Source organism: Balaenoptera physalus, assembly GCF_965194825.1.
Source record: "Balaenoptera physalus genome assembly, chromosome: 16".
In the NCBI taxonomy this organism is placed as follows: Eukaryota; Metazoa; Chordata; class Mammalia; order Artiodactyla; family Balaenopteridae; genus Balaenoptera; species Balaenoptera physalus.
Window position 1 is genome coordinate 18975496 of NC_138898.1, and position 16060 is coordinate 18991555.

At 56.7% G+C, this 16060-nt stretch overlaps 2 protein-coding genes across 13 annotated transcripts in view; one reads left to right on the forward strand and one right to left on the reverse strand.

Annotated features, from left to right (window-relative positions):
• Nucleotides 1-16060, forward strand: part of ZHX3 (zinc fingers and homeoboxes 3) — a 205317-nt gene that overhangs the window by 128786 nt on the left and 60471 nt on the right. For 4 of the 10 annotated variants that reach the window (XM_082430136.1, XM_082430135.1, XM_082430134.1 and 1 more), the window contains 2 exons: nt 6-3005; nt 4913-10945. In XM_082430136.1, the coding sequence (XP_082286262.1) occupies nt 158-3005; nt 4913-4923 (2859 nt within the window). In that variant the 5' untranslated portion in view covers nt 6-157 and the 3' untranslated portion in view covers nt 4924-10945. Of the gene's footprint in view, nt 1-5; nt 3006-4912; nt 10946-16060 lie in introns of those variants that run through there. The other 6 variants (XR_014254799.1, XR_014254801.1, XR_014254797.1 and 3 more) reach the window with 6 other exon arrangements.
• Nucleotides 14178-16060, reverse strand: part of PLCG1 (phospholipase C gamma 1) — a 35513-nt gene continuing 33630 nt past the window's right edge. For all 3 annotated transcript variants that reach the window (XM_082430090.1, XM_082430089.1, XM_082430088.1), the window contains exon 33: nt 14178-16016. In XM_082430090.1, coding sequence (XP_082286216.1) covers nt 15974-16016 — 43 coding nt within the window. In that variant the 3' untranslated portion in view covers nt 14178-15973. The remainder of the gene's footprint in view (nt 16017-16060) is intronic.

Sequence of the window (16060 nt, forward strand, 5' to 3'; positions counted from 1 at the left end):
CTCAGGTTTAATAGGGAAAACCTGCTTTCTGCAAACAACTGAAAAAGCCGCCCTTGGAAGCTGTTTCTTTGGGCCTCATGGAGCAGCTGGAACCTGTGCTGTGAGGCCCCCGACAGGAGGAACTGTCGCCCACTGATCACCCAGCGCGGCTATCGCCATGGCCAGCAAGAGGAAGTCCACCACCCCGTGCATGATCCCCGTGAAGACTGTGGTGCTGCAGGACACCGGCGCCGAGGCCCCGCCCGCGGAGCCCGTGCCCGAGGGGCCCCCGCAGGAGCCGCCCCCAGAAGTTCCCACCGCCAGCGGCGAGGCCACCCAGGGCGCCAGCAGTCCGGACAGCGCCGCACTGGCCAACGGGCACCGGAGCACCTTGGACGGCTACACATATGCCTGTAAATGCTGTGACTTCAGATCCCAGGACATAACCCGGTTTGTGGGACACCTGAGCTCAGAGCACACAGACTTTAGCAAAGACCCAAACTTTGTATGCACTGAATGCAGTTTTCTGGCAAAAACTCCCGAGGGGCTTTCTCTGCACAATGCCAAGTGTCACTCGGGGGAAGCCAGCTTTGTGTGGAATGTGGCCAAGCCAGACAATCATGTTGTCGTGGAGCAGAGTGTCCCCGAGAGCACCAGCCCTCCCGACCCGTCGGGGGAGCCAAACATGGAAGGGACGGATGGACAGGCGGAAATCATCATCACCAAAACTCCAATCATGAAGATAATGAAAGGCAAAGCCGAAGCCAAAAAAATTCACACGCTCAAGGAGAACGTCCCCAGTCAGCCTTCTGGGGAGGCCTTACCGAACCCTTCGTCCGGGGACACGGAGGTGAAAGAGGGGGACCACGCCTTTGTCAACGGGGCAGCCCCGGTCAGCCAGGCCTCTACCAACTCCGCAAAACCCCCGCACTCGGCCAACGGGCCCCTGCTGGGGACGGTGCCAGTGCTGCCCGCGGGCATTGCCCAGTTCCTCTCCCTCCAGCAGCCGCCCCCGCACGCCCAGCACCACGCCCACCAGCCCCTGCCCACGGCCAAGTCCCTCCCCAAAGTGATGATCCCCCTGAGCAGCATCCCCACGTACAACGCGGCCATGGACTCCAACAGCTTTCTGAAGAACTCCTTCCACAAGTTCCCCTACCCAACCAAAGCCGAGCTCTGCTATTTGACTGTGGTCACCAAGTACCCGGAAGAACAGCTCAAGATCTGGTTCACCGCCCAGAGGCTGAAGCAAGGTATCAGCTGGTCCCCGGAGGAGATTGAGGACGCCCGGAAAAAGATGTTCAACACGGTCATTCAGTCCGTCCCTCAGCCCACAATCACTGTCCTCAACACCCCGCTGGTTGCCAGTGGCGGCAACGTCCAGCATCTCGTCCAGCCCACTCTGCCTGGCCACGTGGTGGGCCAGCCAGAGGGCACAGCCGGGGGACTTCTGGTCACTCAGCCACTGATGGCCAACGGGTTGCAGGCACCCAGCTCATCTCTCCCCCTGACAGTCACATCTGTCCCCAAGCTGCCCGCTGTTGCGCCCGTTAACACTGTGTGTTCAAATACAACGTCTGCCGTGAAGGTGGTGAATGCTGCCCAGTCCCTCCTCACGGCGTGCCCCAGCATCACCTCCCAAGCCTTCCTGGATGCCAGCATCTACAAAAACAAGAAATCTCACGAACAGCTGTCAGCTCTGAAAGGGAGCTTCTGTCGGAACCAGTTCCCAGGACAGAGCGAAGTTGAGCATCTGACCAAAGTGACCGGCCTCAGCACCCGTGAGGTGCGGAAGTGGTTCAGCGACCGCAGGTACCACTGCCGGAACCTGAAGGGCTCCAGGGCCGGGCTGGCCGGGGAGCACGGCACCCTCCTCGTCGACTCTGTGCCCGAGGTGCCCTTCTCCCTGGCGTCCAAGGCCCCGGAGGTGACCTGCCTCCTGACAGCGGCCACCCCGGCTACCCCCCCTTCTGCCAAGCGACAGTCCTGGCACCAGACCCCCGACTTCACACCAACCAAATACAAGGAGCGGGCCCCCGAGCAGCTCAGAGCCCTGGAGAACAGTTTTGCACAAAACCCCCTTCCTCTCGACGAGGAACTGGACCGCCTGAGGACTGAGACCAAAATGACCCGCAGGGAGATTGATGGCTGGTTTTCAGAGAGACGGAAAAAAGTGAGTGCCGAGGAGGCCAAGAAGGCTGAGGAGGGCGCCTCTCAGGGGGAGGAGGAGGCCGCCGAGGACGAGGGGGAGGAGGGCTCGGCCAGGGACCCGAGGGTCCCCGGGGAAGACGGCTCCCTGGAAGCGCCCGGCAGCCACGTGCTGGCAGAACGCAAAGTCAGCCCCATCAAAATCAACCTCAAGAACCTGCGAGTCACGGAGGCCAACGGCAAGGGCGAGCTCCCGGGGCTGGGCGCCTGTGAGCCCGAGGACGACACGCCCAGCAAGCCAGCGGAGCAGCTGCCGGGCAAGGTGAGTTGCAGGAAGACGGCCCAGCAGCGGCACCTGCTGCGGCAGCTCTTCCTGCAGACGCAGTGGCCCAGCAACCAGGACTACGACTCCATCATGGCCCAGACGGGCCTGCCGCGGCCCGAGGTGGTGCGCTGGTTCGGGGACAGCAGGTACGCCCTGAAGAACGGCCAGCTCAAGTGGTACGAAGACTACAAACGGGGCAACTTCCCCCCCGGGCTGCTGGTCGTCAGCCCCGGCAACCGGGAGCTGCTGCAAGACTATTACGTGACCCACAAGATGCTGTACGAGCAGGACCTGCAGAGCCTCTGCGACAAGACCCAGATGAGCGCCCAGCAGGTCAAGCAGTGGTTTGCCGAGAAGATGGGCGAGGAGACCCGGGCCGTGGCCGACATGGGTGGTGAGGGCCGGGGCCCCAGCGACCTTGCAGCAGTTCACACAGGGATGGGCGACACCTATTCAGAGGTGTCCGAAAACAGTGAGTCATGGGAGCCCGGTGCCCCTGAGGCCAGCTCAGAGCCCGTTGACACGCCGAGTCCCCAGGCTGGACCTCAGCTGGGTAAGGAGCCTGTGGGGCTGTGCCGTCCTCTGTGGGTCTGGGGGGCACCTGTGGCAGGCACTGAATCCAGTGCCAGGGCATCTGCTGTTTCTAAGGCTGTCTGGCAGCAGGACCATGTTGTCTGGCTGCTTCAGGGGGCACCTGGCAGCAGAATCCGTTGGAGCATCATCATATGATAAAGGGTTGACAGTTGGTTTTTCGTTTCGTGTTTGTTAAACCTGCACAGGGGAAGGAGTGTAGTGAACCTCCAAGGGCCCACACTTTTCTAGTCATTTCTTAGTCAAAGGAGAATAGGTCAGAATGTCATCTGAGCCGGATAGAACCATGACCACTGGGTAAGAGAGAGAATAGGACTTACGAGGAAATTCAACCCAAATTGGTGAACAAAAGCAGAGGGAGCCTTTAATTGACCTTAGATACATGAAGTGCTTTTTTTTTTAAATGATGAAAAATCCTGTAATTTGCATTTCAATTATTCTTCCTGATGTAGAGGTAGTGGAAAATCTTCTTCCCTCTTAGACATACATGGAATTGAAAGCTTGAATTTTGTTCCTCAGTTTCTCTGGATCAGGACATTAGTACTTGAAAGAGCTTTTTTAGAAGATTATTTTACTGAAGACAGTTTGAAGCCTCAGACAAATCACGTTATTGGGTGTTGATTTTCTCGGGTCTTGATCTCTGAGTTCCTGGCCTCTCCCTTCCCTCCCACCCTCCTCTTGGGCGGCCTTGTCACAGGTTGGCCAGGAGCGAGGTAGCTGAGCTCTTCATGGGAGGCTGTGGAAACCAAGGAAGTATCTGGATTCCCAGATTCCCTGATTTGGGACCTTTAGAAGGTGGTTCCAGGGCCGGCGTTTCTGGACTTGACCTTGTTTCCTCCAATCCCCTGTGAGTCAGTGAGGTCCCCGCAAGGAGCATCATGGGCACCAGGGAACAGGTGTGGGCTCACAGGGCGGGTTGCCTCAGGCACCTTCTCCAGCACCGGGCCTGCCTACCCCTGGCTTTGGCTCTGCCAGCAAAATGGCAGATTGCTGGGCACTAGGAAAAACTAATTTCTTTAGGTTTTTTTTTTTAATTGAAATTCTACTGAATTATATTCTTTTTTTTTTTTTTAAATTACATTCTTGTAGCTGGAAATAGGGTGGTGGTTACACAACATTGTGAATGTACTTAATGCCACTTAATTGTAGACTTATTAAAAATGGTTAAAATGGTAGGTTTTATGTCATGTATATTTGACCACAATTAAAAATGCTAACCTGGAGTTGGGATGAATGGGTTTAAATCCACCGGCTCCCCTCAGCTGGTAGCTCCAACACTAAGCAAGGAGCTGGTGTCCTAGGTGGGACAGAACAGGAGTGGCCGGGGCGGCTGTGCCATCGTGGCGTCACCCTCTTCTGGCTGAGGGAGGTACCCGAGGGGACAAGGAGGGCCTGTCTGTCTGTAGCTGGTTTCTCGCAGCTTCCCGAGCCAGCCTCGACACCGGGGCCCCACCTGTAAGCATCGAGGGTGAGGGCCTCTCCGAACAGCCCCCCCGACAAATGAAGGGAGGGCATCGGTGGGACACACATTAGGAAGTAGACCAGCTGCTGCTGTGCGACAGCAGCGTTCCCTGGAGAGCCGGGGATGGGGGAGGGTGGCGCACGGTGAGGGTTCCCGGCCCAGAGAAGTCAGGCTCCCGCCCCGGCTCCACGCCCCGGTTCGGGTGGTCCCTGGGTGGTCCCAGTGCCCCGCTGGGTTTAGCCAGCATCCTGTCCTCAGCCCACACGCCCTTCCCCACCTTCCCTCGGGCTGGAAGGCAGGGAGGGGCTGGTGGGAAGGCCGGGGCGGTGGGATTAAGTCCCCAGATGTGGGAGGACGGGCCATCCTGGCGATGCATGCAGAGGTGACGGCCTGTGTTTTCTCCTCAGAAACTGACTGAACCGGAACCGACGGCTGTGAAGGCCTGGCCAGGGCGGCCGCCCTCCACGTGGAAGGGCCTGACCCCTCTCTGCTGCCATGGGCCGCTGCCGTACCCAGCCCGCCAGGCTCACACAGGTCTCCACACGGCCAAGCCTGCCGCCGCCCGCACCCGGCCCGCCACCCGGCCCGCCACCCGGCCCGCCACCCCAGCGAGCAGGGAGGAGCGTCTGTCAGTTCTTCCGCCCACAATGTAGGACCTTTCCTTTGCCTTCCAGTGGATAAATAGTTCAGATTTCATATTCATAGACACAGAATCAAGTTTTTAACATATAAATCTGCCTATACACATTTAATAAAACATCAGATTATAAACACTTCCATTACATAGAAACTTTGGTTAGCAAAGCAGTACATGGTCTTTTACATCATCTCTGGAAATGCCCCATGTCTGTTCTCTGGAGATCGCTGGGCTGCGTGTTCCCGCACCTTCCACGGTCAGGCCGGGGTTATCACACGCTCAGAACCGCACCTGCAACCGCTGGGGCCCCCTCTGCGCTCCTCCAGGAAGTCGGCACCTTTGAATAGACCTCTGCTCCTTAAGCGGTGACCAGCAACATTGCATAGCAGGTTTGCCTCGCCTTACGGGATGATCGGTGCAGAACCCGCTGTTACCCACAGTTCAGAAAACTGACCGGTTACGTGATTAGTGTTTGATGCTTACCACTCTCGTAAGTTGTTACAGTAATTCTGCTTTTTCATAGGAGTTTGAATCATGGACCATAACTCTTCAGTGATCAGATCAACTAAAGAAACATTTGTTATTAAGCCTAATGTACTGACCTATGTGCCGCCTTTTTTTTTTTTTTTTTTTTTTTTTTCAGTCTAGACACGTTTAGAGGAAAATTGACAAGCGAAACAGGGATGGGGGATGGGAGTGAAGGCACACAGCCGCTGGGGCTCTCTCTGCCCTCTATCCACCCTCACTCCTGAGCCGTCTTTGGTTTGGGAAGGAAGGCCCACGCTCGCCTGGTTAGACTGAGAGCTGGCGGGATTCGGGGACTTCTCGGAATTATCGGAGCCGGGTGGCCCTCAGCACAAAGACCTGCATGTGGAGTTCCCAGCAGAAGACCCAGAGTCCTCCTGGCCCCCGTGCCTGGGGCCTGGTTGGCATGCTGGACATCGCTGGACAGGTCCTTGTGAGGATGTTTTTAAAGTTCTATATTTATATCCCCAAACTTGGAAACAGGATCTCTGTCTACTTTAGCCTAACCCCTCATATCCATCTTTTTAATTGAGAAAAGTCACAGGAAAAGGTGCCTTTGAAACATTGAGAAACTTGCCTACAGAGCTGTGCTAAACGGTAAATCCCTATCTCCCCGAGACCGGCTGCCCTGAGAGCAGCAGGTAAAGAGGGGGCTGGCAAAGGTGCATCACCTCCCAGAAACCACCTGCTTCTCAGAGCACCAAGGCCTCGGAGACCCCAGAGAGAGGGCAGGGGCTTTGGGCAAGAAATACTGGGGGGTGGGGGCTGTTGGGCACAGTCCTTCTCCCCCACCCCACCCCCCGGGAACTGGGCCAGGCAGGCACCTCGCGGGTTTGGCTTTGAGCACAGAGATGGGGGTCGCGCCTCCTGCCTCCAGGAGAGGCTTTTCTTCGTAAACCAAAAGCCCTTGCACCATTGTTCTTCTAAAGCGTCTCCTCTCGCTTGCCCTGTCCCGTTAGGGACCACCTCTTCTTTGTTTCAAACAGGTGACTTGTGAGGACTTGGCAAGTTTGGCAGCCTGTTTTTGTGTCCTTTCCATATTTAGCCCCAAGGCCTCTTTGCGGACTTGCCCAGGATGGCGAATGATTGCCTTCCTTCAGAGAACAGACACCTAGAACTCTTCCTGTAGTGGTTATGTACATGCAGATTAATTTATATGTATCCATATACAGCACAGATACTCGTGTGATGCTTTACTTGTGACGCGTACGCCTGACGTGGCACGTGGGTGTTGGGGAGAGCAGCCCGTGTCGGGGAGTTGCGGGGGAGGCCGGGGCGGCCCCGCGCGAAGCCACCTCAGAGTGTCCGCGACACCACCCTGCCGGCGTCACTCCCAGAGCCCTGCGTGCCCCGGCCGAGGGCCGTGTCTTTACAGAGGAGTTTCTTGGTTATTTTATTTGTATTCACGTCATTTACAACCCAAACAGCGAAACAGAAAACATAAATTACATGGTGGACAGGTTCACGCAGGACATAGGGCCCCGACCTCAGCACCAGCTCGTCCTTAAAAGGTGGAAGCGTCACGGTGCTGCCCGCGGGCAGGTTTTGCTCACAGGCGTCAGCCTGCCCGCTAGCCAGGGCCACCCCCCAAACGGCGAGACTGCCCAGGCTGGACAGACCCTCCTCCTTCCTTTGCTCTCGGACCCGAGTGACTAAGGAATGAGGTGATGGAGACAGAAATGGTTGGTTCATCGAGCAGGTGCCTAAAGGGACGTCGCAGCAGGTACCCAGGGCCCTGGGGGCAAAACCAGGAACACAGCCAACCGGCTACAGAGACGCAGGCACAGCAGCCCGGAGCCGGCGCGTGCCAGAGTTCGGTGGGGATGCAGGACGGCTGCAGCCAGCCCCGTGGCCAGGGAGGTCACCACGGTTTGTGCCCCACCCAGGGTTAGACTGTGCTGCTGCCTTCAGGAGAGGGCAGTCTGTGGGCTCTAGAGTTGAGGGAAGTAGGGTGGGGTTAGTCTCTCCCAAAGAAAAAGCTTGTTTTGTAAGGTGACTAATCTTTCCCCTCTTCTCTGTATGCACTTGGACTCATCAGAGATGGTGAAATATGTCAGTGTTTCTTGTTGCCTGTGTCTTGTACATGTTTGGTTTATTATATTTTTTACATGGGGTTGTAGATCCAGTTTTAATAGGTGTGCCCAGATCACCATTCTGATAAAGGAAACCTGGATTTATGATACAGATACTTTGCATACTTTGATTACGTATATTAATTCTTGACTATTGAGGAGCTTTGTGATTTGGAAGGCGGGCTCTCGTTTTCCTGAGTCGTGGGCTCCTGAAGTGGAAAGCCTGGCTGGAGGACTCGTGGCACCTGGGGTGGGTGGCCCTGTATGACTTGGAGCTCCTTTTGCAGCCGAGTGTCCGCCCTGCTGTCGGGAAGCAAAGGTGGGAGGTGGGCGAGGGTCGGTGGTACCTGCAGGCTCCCGAATGCGCTCACGGCCCTGGGAGGCCGTCCCACCGGGAAGTCTCAGCATGTTCTCCAGGCCGAGATGTGCGTGCCATGGGCTTTGTCCTGCTCAGTCCGTGGTCCCGTGGTAGGTCCTGTGACACACCCCCTCTCCCCCGTGTGCCAGGCTGCCTTCCACAGAGGCTTAGCATCGCCCTTTTAGTGCACCTCCTCACCCACAGCTCCCTGCTTGTGCCGCCCTGCCTTGGGCCCGGTTGCCTCTTGTCTTCCTGCGCTCTTCTCGGACCAGAATCCTTGGGTTGGAGTGGCTTTGTCTGTTCAGACATCGCAGCCCAAGTGGATAAAGGCACTTTGCAGGAGAGAAGAACCAGCCAAGAAGAAAATCTTAAACAAACCAGACCTGGAGTTTGGGCTTTTCCTAAAGTTTCTTCCCCCTTTTTCCTCACTCAGACTTTACCTGGGGCAGGTTATTGGTTTGACTCACCTTTTGTATTATGTCTAGATTGTCCTGTATCCCATTGATTGGCAAGGCTCAGTTATGTGCTGGAGAAGAAAAGTCCTCTAGACACGTAAAGGTCCGCGTGGCCAGCCCTTCCAGGCGGAAGCCGGCAGCCTGCCCAGGTCAGGAGAGTAACGGGGCTCCATCCTCCCCACTCCCACTGGAGGCCCCTCTCCAGCTCTCCTGAACCGGCTTCCTTCGCTTCCTTTCTCGGGAGCACAGGCCCTCCCAGCCTTCCTGCCCGGGACTGGGGGGCCATCTCCATGTGACTGGGGGAGCACCTGCCCTCACAGAAGCTCCAACACCCAAAGAAGTGGGGAGTGTGAAGCCCATGCCCTCTCCTGAACGGGCCCCTCCCGGAGCAAGGCTTCAGTCTGTTTTGTCTCCTGTGGTCCATTCATAGTAGCCGAGCCATGCAACAATGCTGGGGCTGAGGCGGCTGCAGGCAACCTCTCAACCAAGGGTTGGATGCTGACTTGGGCCGAGTGAGTGGAGGGTGGAGGTGGGGATCATAGAGCCGCTGGGCTTGCTGCCCGGCCCAGCTCTAGGTCTAGATGGAACCCACGGACCTCGGTTGGAATTCGTTTCTGCTGCCATCTGTGTGTGTTCCCAGTGCCGTCACGCTGGGGAGGGGGCCGAGGGCTGACGGCAGCTCCCCCAGGTTGACCCAGAGTCCGAGCGGGAGGAGGAGCAGGTGGAACGCTCCCCCGGAGGGGGCAGGAGGCGCGCTCTGTGGTTCTTCAACCCTGAAGAACCGGTGACTTGCCTGTCAATCCGGCCTCTCCTTTGCTTGGAGCCCCAGTGCTGCAGTCCGACTGGAGACCGACAGCCTGGACCCCGCGGGAACCAACCATCCTACCTGAGCAGGGGTGGGGCCCGGGGGGGGTGGGTGAGCAGGCGCCGCTGACCCTGTGGACAGGGGCGGGGCCAGCACCTGCTGCCTCGCGTTGTGACTATCCTATCTCGTGGTGTGCGGGACCGTGAGGATTCCTGCGTTGCTGTCCTGGGCCCCAGGCTTTCACAGCCCTCAGGCTGCTCGGGCCAGAGCCCCACGGGGTGGAGGGGCTGTCTTCCCTCCGGCTGCAGGAGTCTCTCCTGCTGCCCACTCGGGGCAGGTGGCAGGTGGGGACCTGAGAGGGGTCTGTGTGCTTACCTGCCGTGAGCGCCCTTTCCTGAATTCGGGAGCCGGGCTCCGCCGCGTGTGTGTTGAGTAGCTTTTCTTGGCTAATGCTTTATGACGTCTGTTCCTTCCCTTAATGAGTGGTTTGAAGGCCCCCGATGTGACCGGAGTTGGAGGTGGAATGTCTCGGGTGGAGGCCGTCTGGAGTCGAGGAGCACAGGAAGCTGCAGGCCCGTGGTCTTTCTCAGGAGTCGGCGCAGAGCAGGCACCCGCAGAGGGGTGCCTGCTAATCCTGTAATTTGTGTTCAGAGAGAGACTGTCATTCATCCCCGGCCCCGGCCCCGGCCCGGCCCGGCCCGCGGCCCTGTCCTGCGGTTTGCTGCAGACGTGGCCCGGAGAGCCAGCGCCGCCCTCAGCGGATGCAGCCTGGTCGGCAGGCCACTGGGTGATGCGGGCGGGGAGAGGTGCTCGCCCCCCGGCAGCGGGTTCCCACCCTGCTCCCCAGCACCGCCTTGTTCAGTGCGTCGGGAGGGCCGGACTGTGCCATCGTTGTTGTTGGAAAGAGACCTTGTCCTCCCCCACAACCACGTGGTTGACTGAAAAGGTACTGAGTGGCGTGGCCTTTGTGCAAGTCGGGAAGAGGTTGCCAGAGGCCTGCAGGTTCCTGGTTTTCTGCCACCCACTACTGGTCTGGTCTTCAGCTCAGACCCTTTGTTCCCTGAGGGCGAGGGTATCTGTGGAAGGGAGGCTGGAGAGGGCAGGGGCAGCTGGCTTGTGGTGCGCTTCCCGTCTCCCGGAGACGCCGAAGAAGCCATCGTCTTGGTGCTAAGAGGCCACTGCCCGGCTTCTGTTTGTCCAGAGGGCCCCTCCTCCTGCAGTGGCTGCATGTGAGAGACCAAACCGAGAGAGAGGCACAGGCACACTTTGGCTGTCACCGGGCCTGGCTGGAAGGGGGTTCTTTGCTCTGGGGAAATGTTTTTAACAGAAAGATGGAACTTGCCTTTGGACCGGGGCTGTGCCGGGGCAGGAGGGGTGGGCTGCCCTCTCCGGGCTGAGTCTCCGGGCCTCACGAGGTCCCCTGTGGGGATGCTGCTATTTCTAAGATGCAAATTGCACATTTCCTAGATTTTGTATCTGTGGATTTGGATAAGGGAGGGGAACAGGGACAAACTGCTTGTACAATTTGAAATGGGCCGAAATGGTACTGAAAATCTTTCGATTGCTCCTAAATAAAAACGTAAACACATTTCTCATCTGCTGACTATTTTGTGGGGGAATCAAAGAAAGCTGAGAACACTTCTATCTCCTGATTTACCCTGTGGGCAAGACCCACAACGCGGAGGGGTGAGTGGGGCAGTTTCCCTCAGGCACTCCAGGAAAGTTCCAGCTCGCCCGTCTCGCACGCGCTGGTCACTGGAGTGCCTCCTTGGGGAAGGAAGTGCAGCGTTGCGGAATTTATGCTGGACAAAGGGAAACTGAGTCAGACCTGGAGCCATCAGCCCTCTGGGAGGAGGGTACTGATGATAAGCTTGTCATTTGCTAAGGAGAGGGTGGCGAATATGTCTAAGGACTCTGGGGCCTTGAAGGAATAGGATTAAAGGCCAACTTCTAATGTTCAAAGCAATTGAATCTTGTTGGGGTGACGCTCAGGGCCTGTGCCAACGGGAGAAGGGGCCCCTGACAAAGCCCCTGGGGCGGGGACACACCAAGGCAGGACATCCAGGGGCACACCAGGCCCCGTTCCTGACCTGGCCCTCTGGAGGCCAGCTTAAGTCTTGGGGAAGCAGCTTTGTGCCGAACCTAAAAAGCAAGTACTCGGGAGCTAGACCAGCTGAGTGTGGAACCCTGAAGCCCGTCAGCTGACGCCGTGGTGGCTGCAGACACAGGCAGCAGCTCGCCGAGGACCCAACCGTGGACGACAGAGTGGGCAGCAGTGGCAGCCAGGGGTCACTGTGGGTGTCCTTGGGGCAGCTGCAGTGGCCTCCAGCAGGGAACAGAACCCCAGACTGACCCTGGAAGACCCACTGAGGACTCTCAGGCTGAGACAGGATTCGATCAGTTCAGCTGACATGGCCCGGAGGACGACCGCGTTCTGTTCCATGAGCTCGTTCGGTGGGGTGACCTGGTACTACTTAGCGTTGTTTTCTCGCCCAACAGAACCGAGGTGGTGAGAGATGATGAGCTCAAGCCGGGAGGCCAGTGAGTGTCTAGCCCTAGGCGCAGCCGTGGGTGATGACGTTCAGGTCCGGAGGGAGGCCCTGCCCTCAGCGCTGAGGACCACAGACCGTGGAGGGGGGTCTCCCTGACCTGAGCCCTCTGCTCAGGCTGCAGAAAGCCCCTGTCCTTGTAGGCGGTGCTGTGTGCGCGTGTGGTGAGGCAGGCCACTCCCCACCGTGAGCCAGGACGTCCCATCCCCAGGGAGGGTCTCCCCCCAGTCCCCCCCACCACCAACACTGGGCCTCCTGGGTCATTCAACCATTGTCATGTCTGCAGGAATTCGAGGTGACGCTGATCTGTGCATTTGCTCCAATTTGCTGTCCTGCTTTCCACTAGGAAGAAGGATCAAGACACTTGCAGTGAAAGGCAAAGGCAGTCACCTGGCTATCGTAGGAGAGCCAGGAGGAGGTGTGTCTCAGGTCAGTGAGGCTGCCTGAGACAGCAGAGCCAGTAAAGGAGGGATGTCCTGGGAAAATGAAAGTGGTCTACACCCACAGCCAGGGAAGTCACATGACGGCACAGATGGTTCCTTACCCAACGGCCAGCACAGAACCTCTTCCGTCACTGGTTAGAAAAGCTTTCTTCTCCTGCCCATAAGACTCTGGGAAAACACAGGTCAGGAAAGCCTAGGTTAATTCCCACCTACCACCTTCTTGTCCGAGGGAAAAGACCATCCTCCTCTGAGTCAGACCACAAAGCTCCAGGAAGAAAGCCAAGGGGCCAGCAAGAACCCGAGCAGGTGTGCTCCAGCTGATGTAGTTCAGAGACGACAAGAAACATTTTAAACTGTGATCCCTGTTCTCCAGGTGGATGGTACTCAGAGGGGGTCTACAATGGACCAGGACTGGCCCCAAATCTGAGAACTTGGGGAATGTATGTCTTGGTCTGATTTGTGATACAGAAAAGGGATGCTCTAAACTGACAACTAAATCCACCTGTGGCTTGCCTTCAAAAAATTCTTGGCCTCTCCAAGGCCAGCGACCATGCTTGGGTACCTACCTGCATTATCACACCAGGGTGGTGTGCCAATGACCATTCTAGCAACCAACCAACCGATTACACTTACCTGCGTCTTTTCAATGACAGATCTTCTCAGGCTTCCTGGGCTGGCTTACTATGCCTGTCCCCACGCAGCCATCAGGCAGGCAGCTCTTTTCTCTGTACAGCGTAATTTTCAATCCACACCAGCACAGACCATTACAAAAATAGCCACAGGAAGGGAAGGGCAGGGCCCATTAAACCGTGTTCTAGGCACAGAGATTTTGTCTGCAAGCTACAGAGGCAACCAGAGTGGCACCCAGAAATGTACGTTTGAATGCTTTTTTTTTTCTTTTTTAAGGCGAGGTTTCTGCGGAACTGGGAAGGGGACTCTGGTTGCTTCCTGGTCACCGTGAAAGCTGGCTACCCACGGAAACCTGGGCTTGCTCACAGGCAGGCTGCACTCTATGCTGCCACGCCCTCAGTGGAAGAGCTGGAGGAGGGCGTGGCCACACACCTCCCCGTAGCCCAGAGGGAAGATCTGCGGGACCTGGGAAGTGAACAGAAACTCCTTACCTGCTTCTACTGCAGAATAACCACCAGGCAAGCATCCCTAGGTGACAAGTCTCCAGGCAGCAGCAGGCTTTGCCGAGCCTCCAGAAGAACACACAAGTTAAAGGGTAAAGGACATGAGGATAATTTATCTGGCAGTTAGTTAGATCTTAAGAGGGCAACAGAGCTAGCAAACGGCCAGCCCTGCGCCCAGGTGCGGTCAGCAGGTTTGCGGGAGCTGAATGCTGGCTATGCTGAAGCACCTTCACGCCCCCGGGCCTGAACCCCGGCCTCTGTCCTCCCCAACCTTCCATCGCCTTCCTTGGGTCTTCTCACCAGCTGGACAGAAACTGCCATTGAGCGCAGCAGTGAGTGACCTTCAGCACCCAGCTGCCTGTCCCCTGTGAGGCCGGCAGCTCCTTAATCCCTCTTTCCTTCCTGAGGGAAAGCATCCTGTGTTCTCCTTGCCTTTAAAGAAACCTCCATCACCAGAACAGGCTTTGCTCTGTCTTCTCCTCCCCACTCCCCCCACCCCGCCTTGCCCATTCCTGACGGTGCTTAACATCCCAAATCAACCCCTGCCAGCAGGGCAGGCAGCCCACCACTGCTCTCCTCTCAGACGCTTCCCTCCAAGGGTGGGGAGCGGGAGGAGCAAAACGTCATTACAATACCATCGAGAAGGAAAATAATTCTATTTTTTAAAGTCCTTTTCAGAAGGAAAGCTTTTCCAATAAAATTTAAAATTTTTATTAACATTTAAATTATAAACCAAACGTTGGCAACCATATATAGACATGTTTGCTATGGACAGCTGACTGTGAGGTCATACTTTCAAATACAACTTCAGAATTAGTTTAAATAAATCAATACGTTTTCTCAGAAATTGTATAATTTCCTTCGGTTTACAGTCCATGATATGGAAAGTTTAATATAATGTTAAATAATTTACCATCTATCCTAAAAGTAAGCTATAGAAAACTGAATCACTATTAGGATTGAATAACAAGGCTTTAACGGCTCAGTGGTTCTTCTGAAGAGTATATATAAATCTTGAAAAGGTAACACTGTTAGTTGAGCTGTAAAATCCGTAAAAATAACAGTTCTGCCACAGTGCAGATAAGTTCGTTCATTCTGCTTCCTCAATCCCCTCACCAAGCAGCTTTCAGGTCAAAGTGGAAGACGTAGAAAATCAGACATCCTATGTGAAGTAATGAAGATCGTGAGAAATAGAGTGTGCAAAAAATAAACTTTAAAATTCCATACTCCAACATCATGTACGTCTATTAGCAAACAGGATTTGATTGATTTCACAAATACTTGAGATCATCTCAGACAGCATCCCCTTGCACTGTCATCCGGCAGATTCAGATCCAAGGTCTTTCGATGCAACAGGGAAAGTGGTCTTCAGTCTGATTTGGGGTTCGCAGCCAGCCTGCTGGGGCTGCGGAGGGTGCCTTGCTGAGGGAGGACGCGTTACTTGTGTGCAGGAGTTTCCTGAATGTACGGGGACAGTGCCCAGCTTGACCTCTGCCTTGGTGACCGGCTTTTCCATTCTGGCCCCACTGGTGCCGATCGTCCTGACCAAGCTGTCGCCTTGCTGTGGATCTCGGGGGACGTGGCGTGAATGCAGGCACGTCCTCGCTGACCACGCGGGAGGAGTCGCCACCCAGCACGTCCAGCGCCCAAACAGGTCCACCCTGGTGAGCAGGTGCTTCAGGCTTGTGTCCAGGCCACAGGCAGGTGGCACCACAGCCCAGCACGTCCAGCCCCGGGGCCCTCGTCCTCCCATGGCCCCGAGGTGCTGCTGTGGCCTTGGGCACGTCGTCACTGTCCCCGCTCCAGGGGACACCCCAGGGCTCGGCCTCCTCCGCTGGCCCTCTCGGGGCAACCCTCCGCAGCCCAGCTGCCCAGTGCTGCTATGTTCCCACGCGGCCCCGCGTCTGTCAGGCTGGGTGGTGCTCCTGGTCGTGGGCAACGTGCCCTTGTGCTGTGTCCTCCTCTCCAGGCAGGCTCTGTGCTCCTCCGCCCTGGCTCCAGGGCCGAACTGCGGGAACACCTACCCTCCCTCCCTTCCCGGCTGTGGTTTTAAAGCTACAGGACTATGTAAACTTCGTCGCCCTAACCCAGCAAAGCTGCTCCTCCTTCCCTCCTCTCAGGAATGTCAGTGGCCCCTCAGAGCCTCCCGTGCTGCCGGCTGAGGCAGCCTCTCTCTCTGAGAGGCTGCGGCCGTGGTCCTGGTCCCACAGATGGAAGGCTCCATCTCCAGAAGGCAGGGCCAGATGTGTGTGCTTAAATGCGAGACACAGTACAGTTTTTGCCTTCACCCAGAGCTGGGGCGCGGAGGCCCCGAATAGTGAGTGATACATTTCATTAACGGCATGCTTTCCGTCTAGCGTCCACTGCTGGAATCCAGGCTCCAGGTGGCAAGGCCAGGAAGGCTGCCACGCAGGCAGCTTTCCAGGAACCCAGTCCACGGCCCTCCGTGAGGTGCACAGCACCCGCTGCTCTCAACGAGGCTGGGGCACAGCTAGAGGCGGTTGTCTCCATTGACCCGAGTCCTTCGCGGGGCCCTGGACAGAAGGGGAGAGTGTCCTTACCAGCAGCGGGCCTTGCA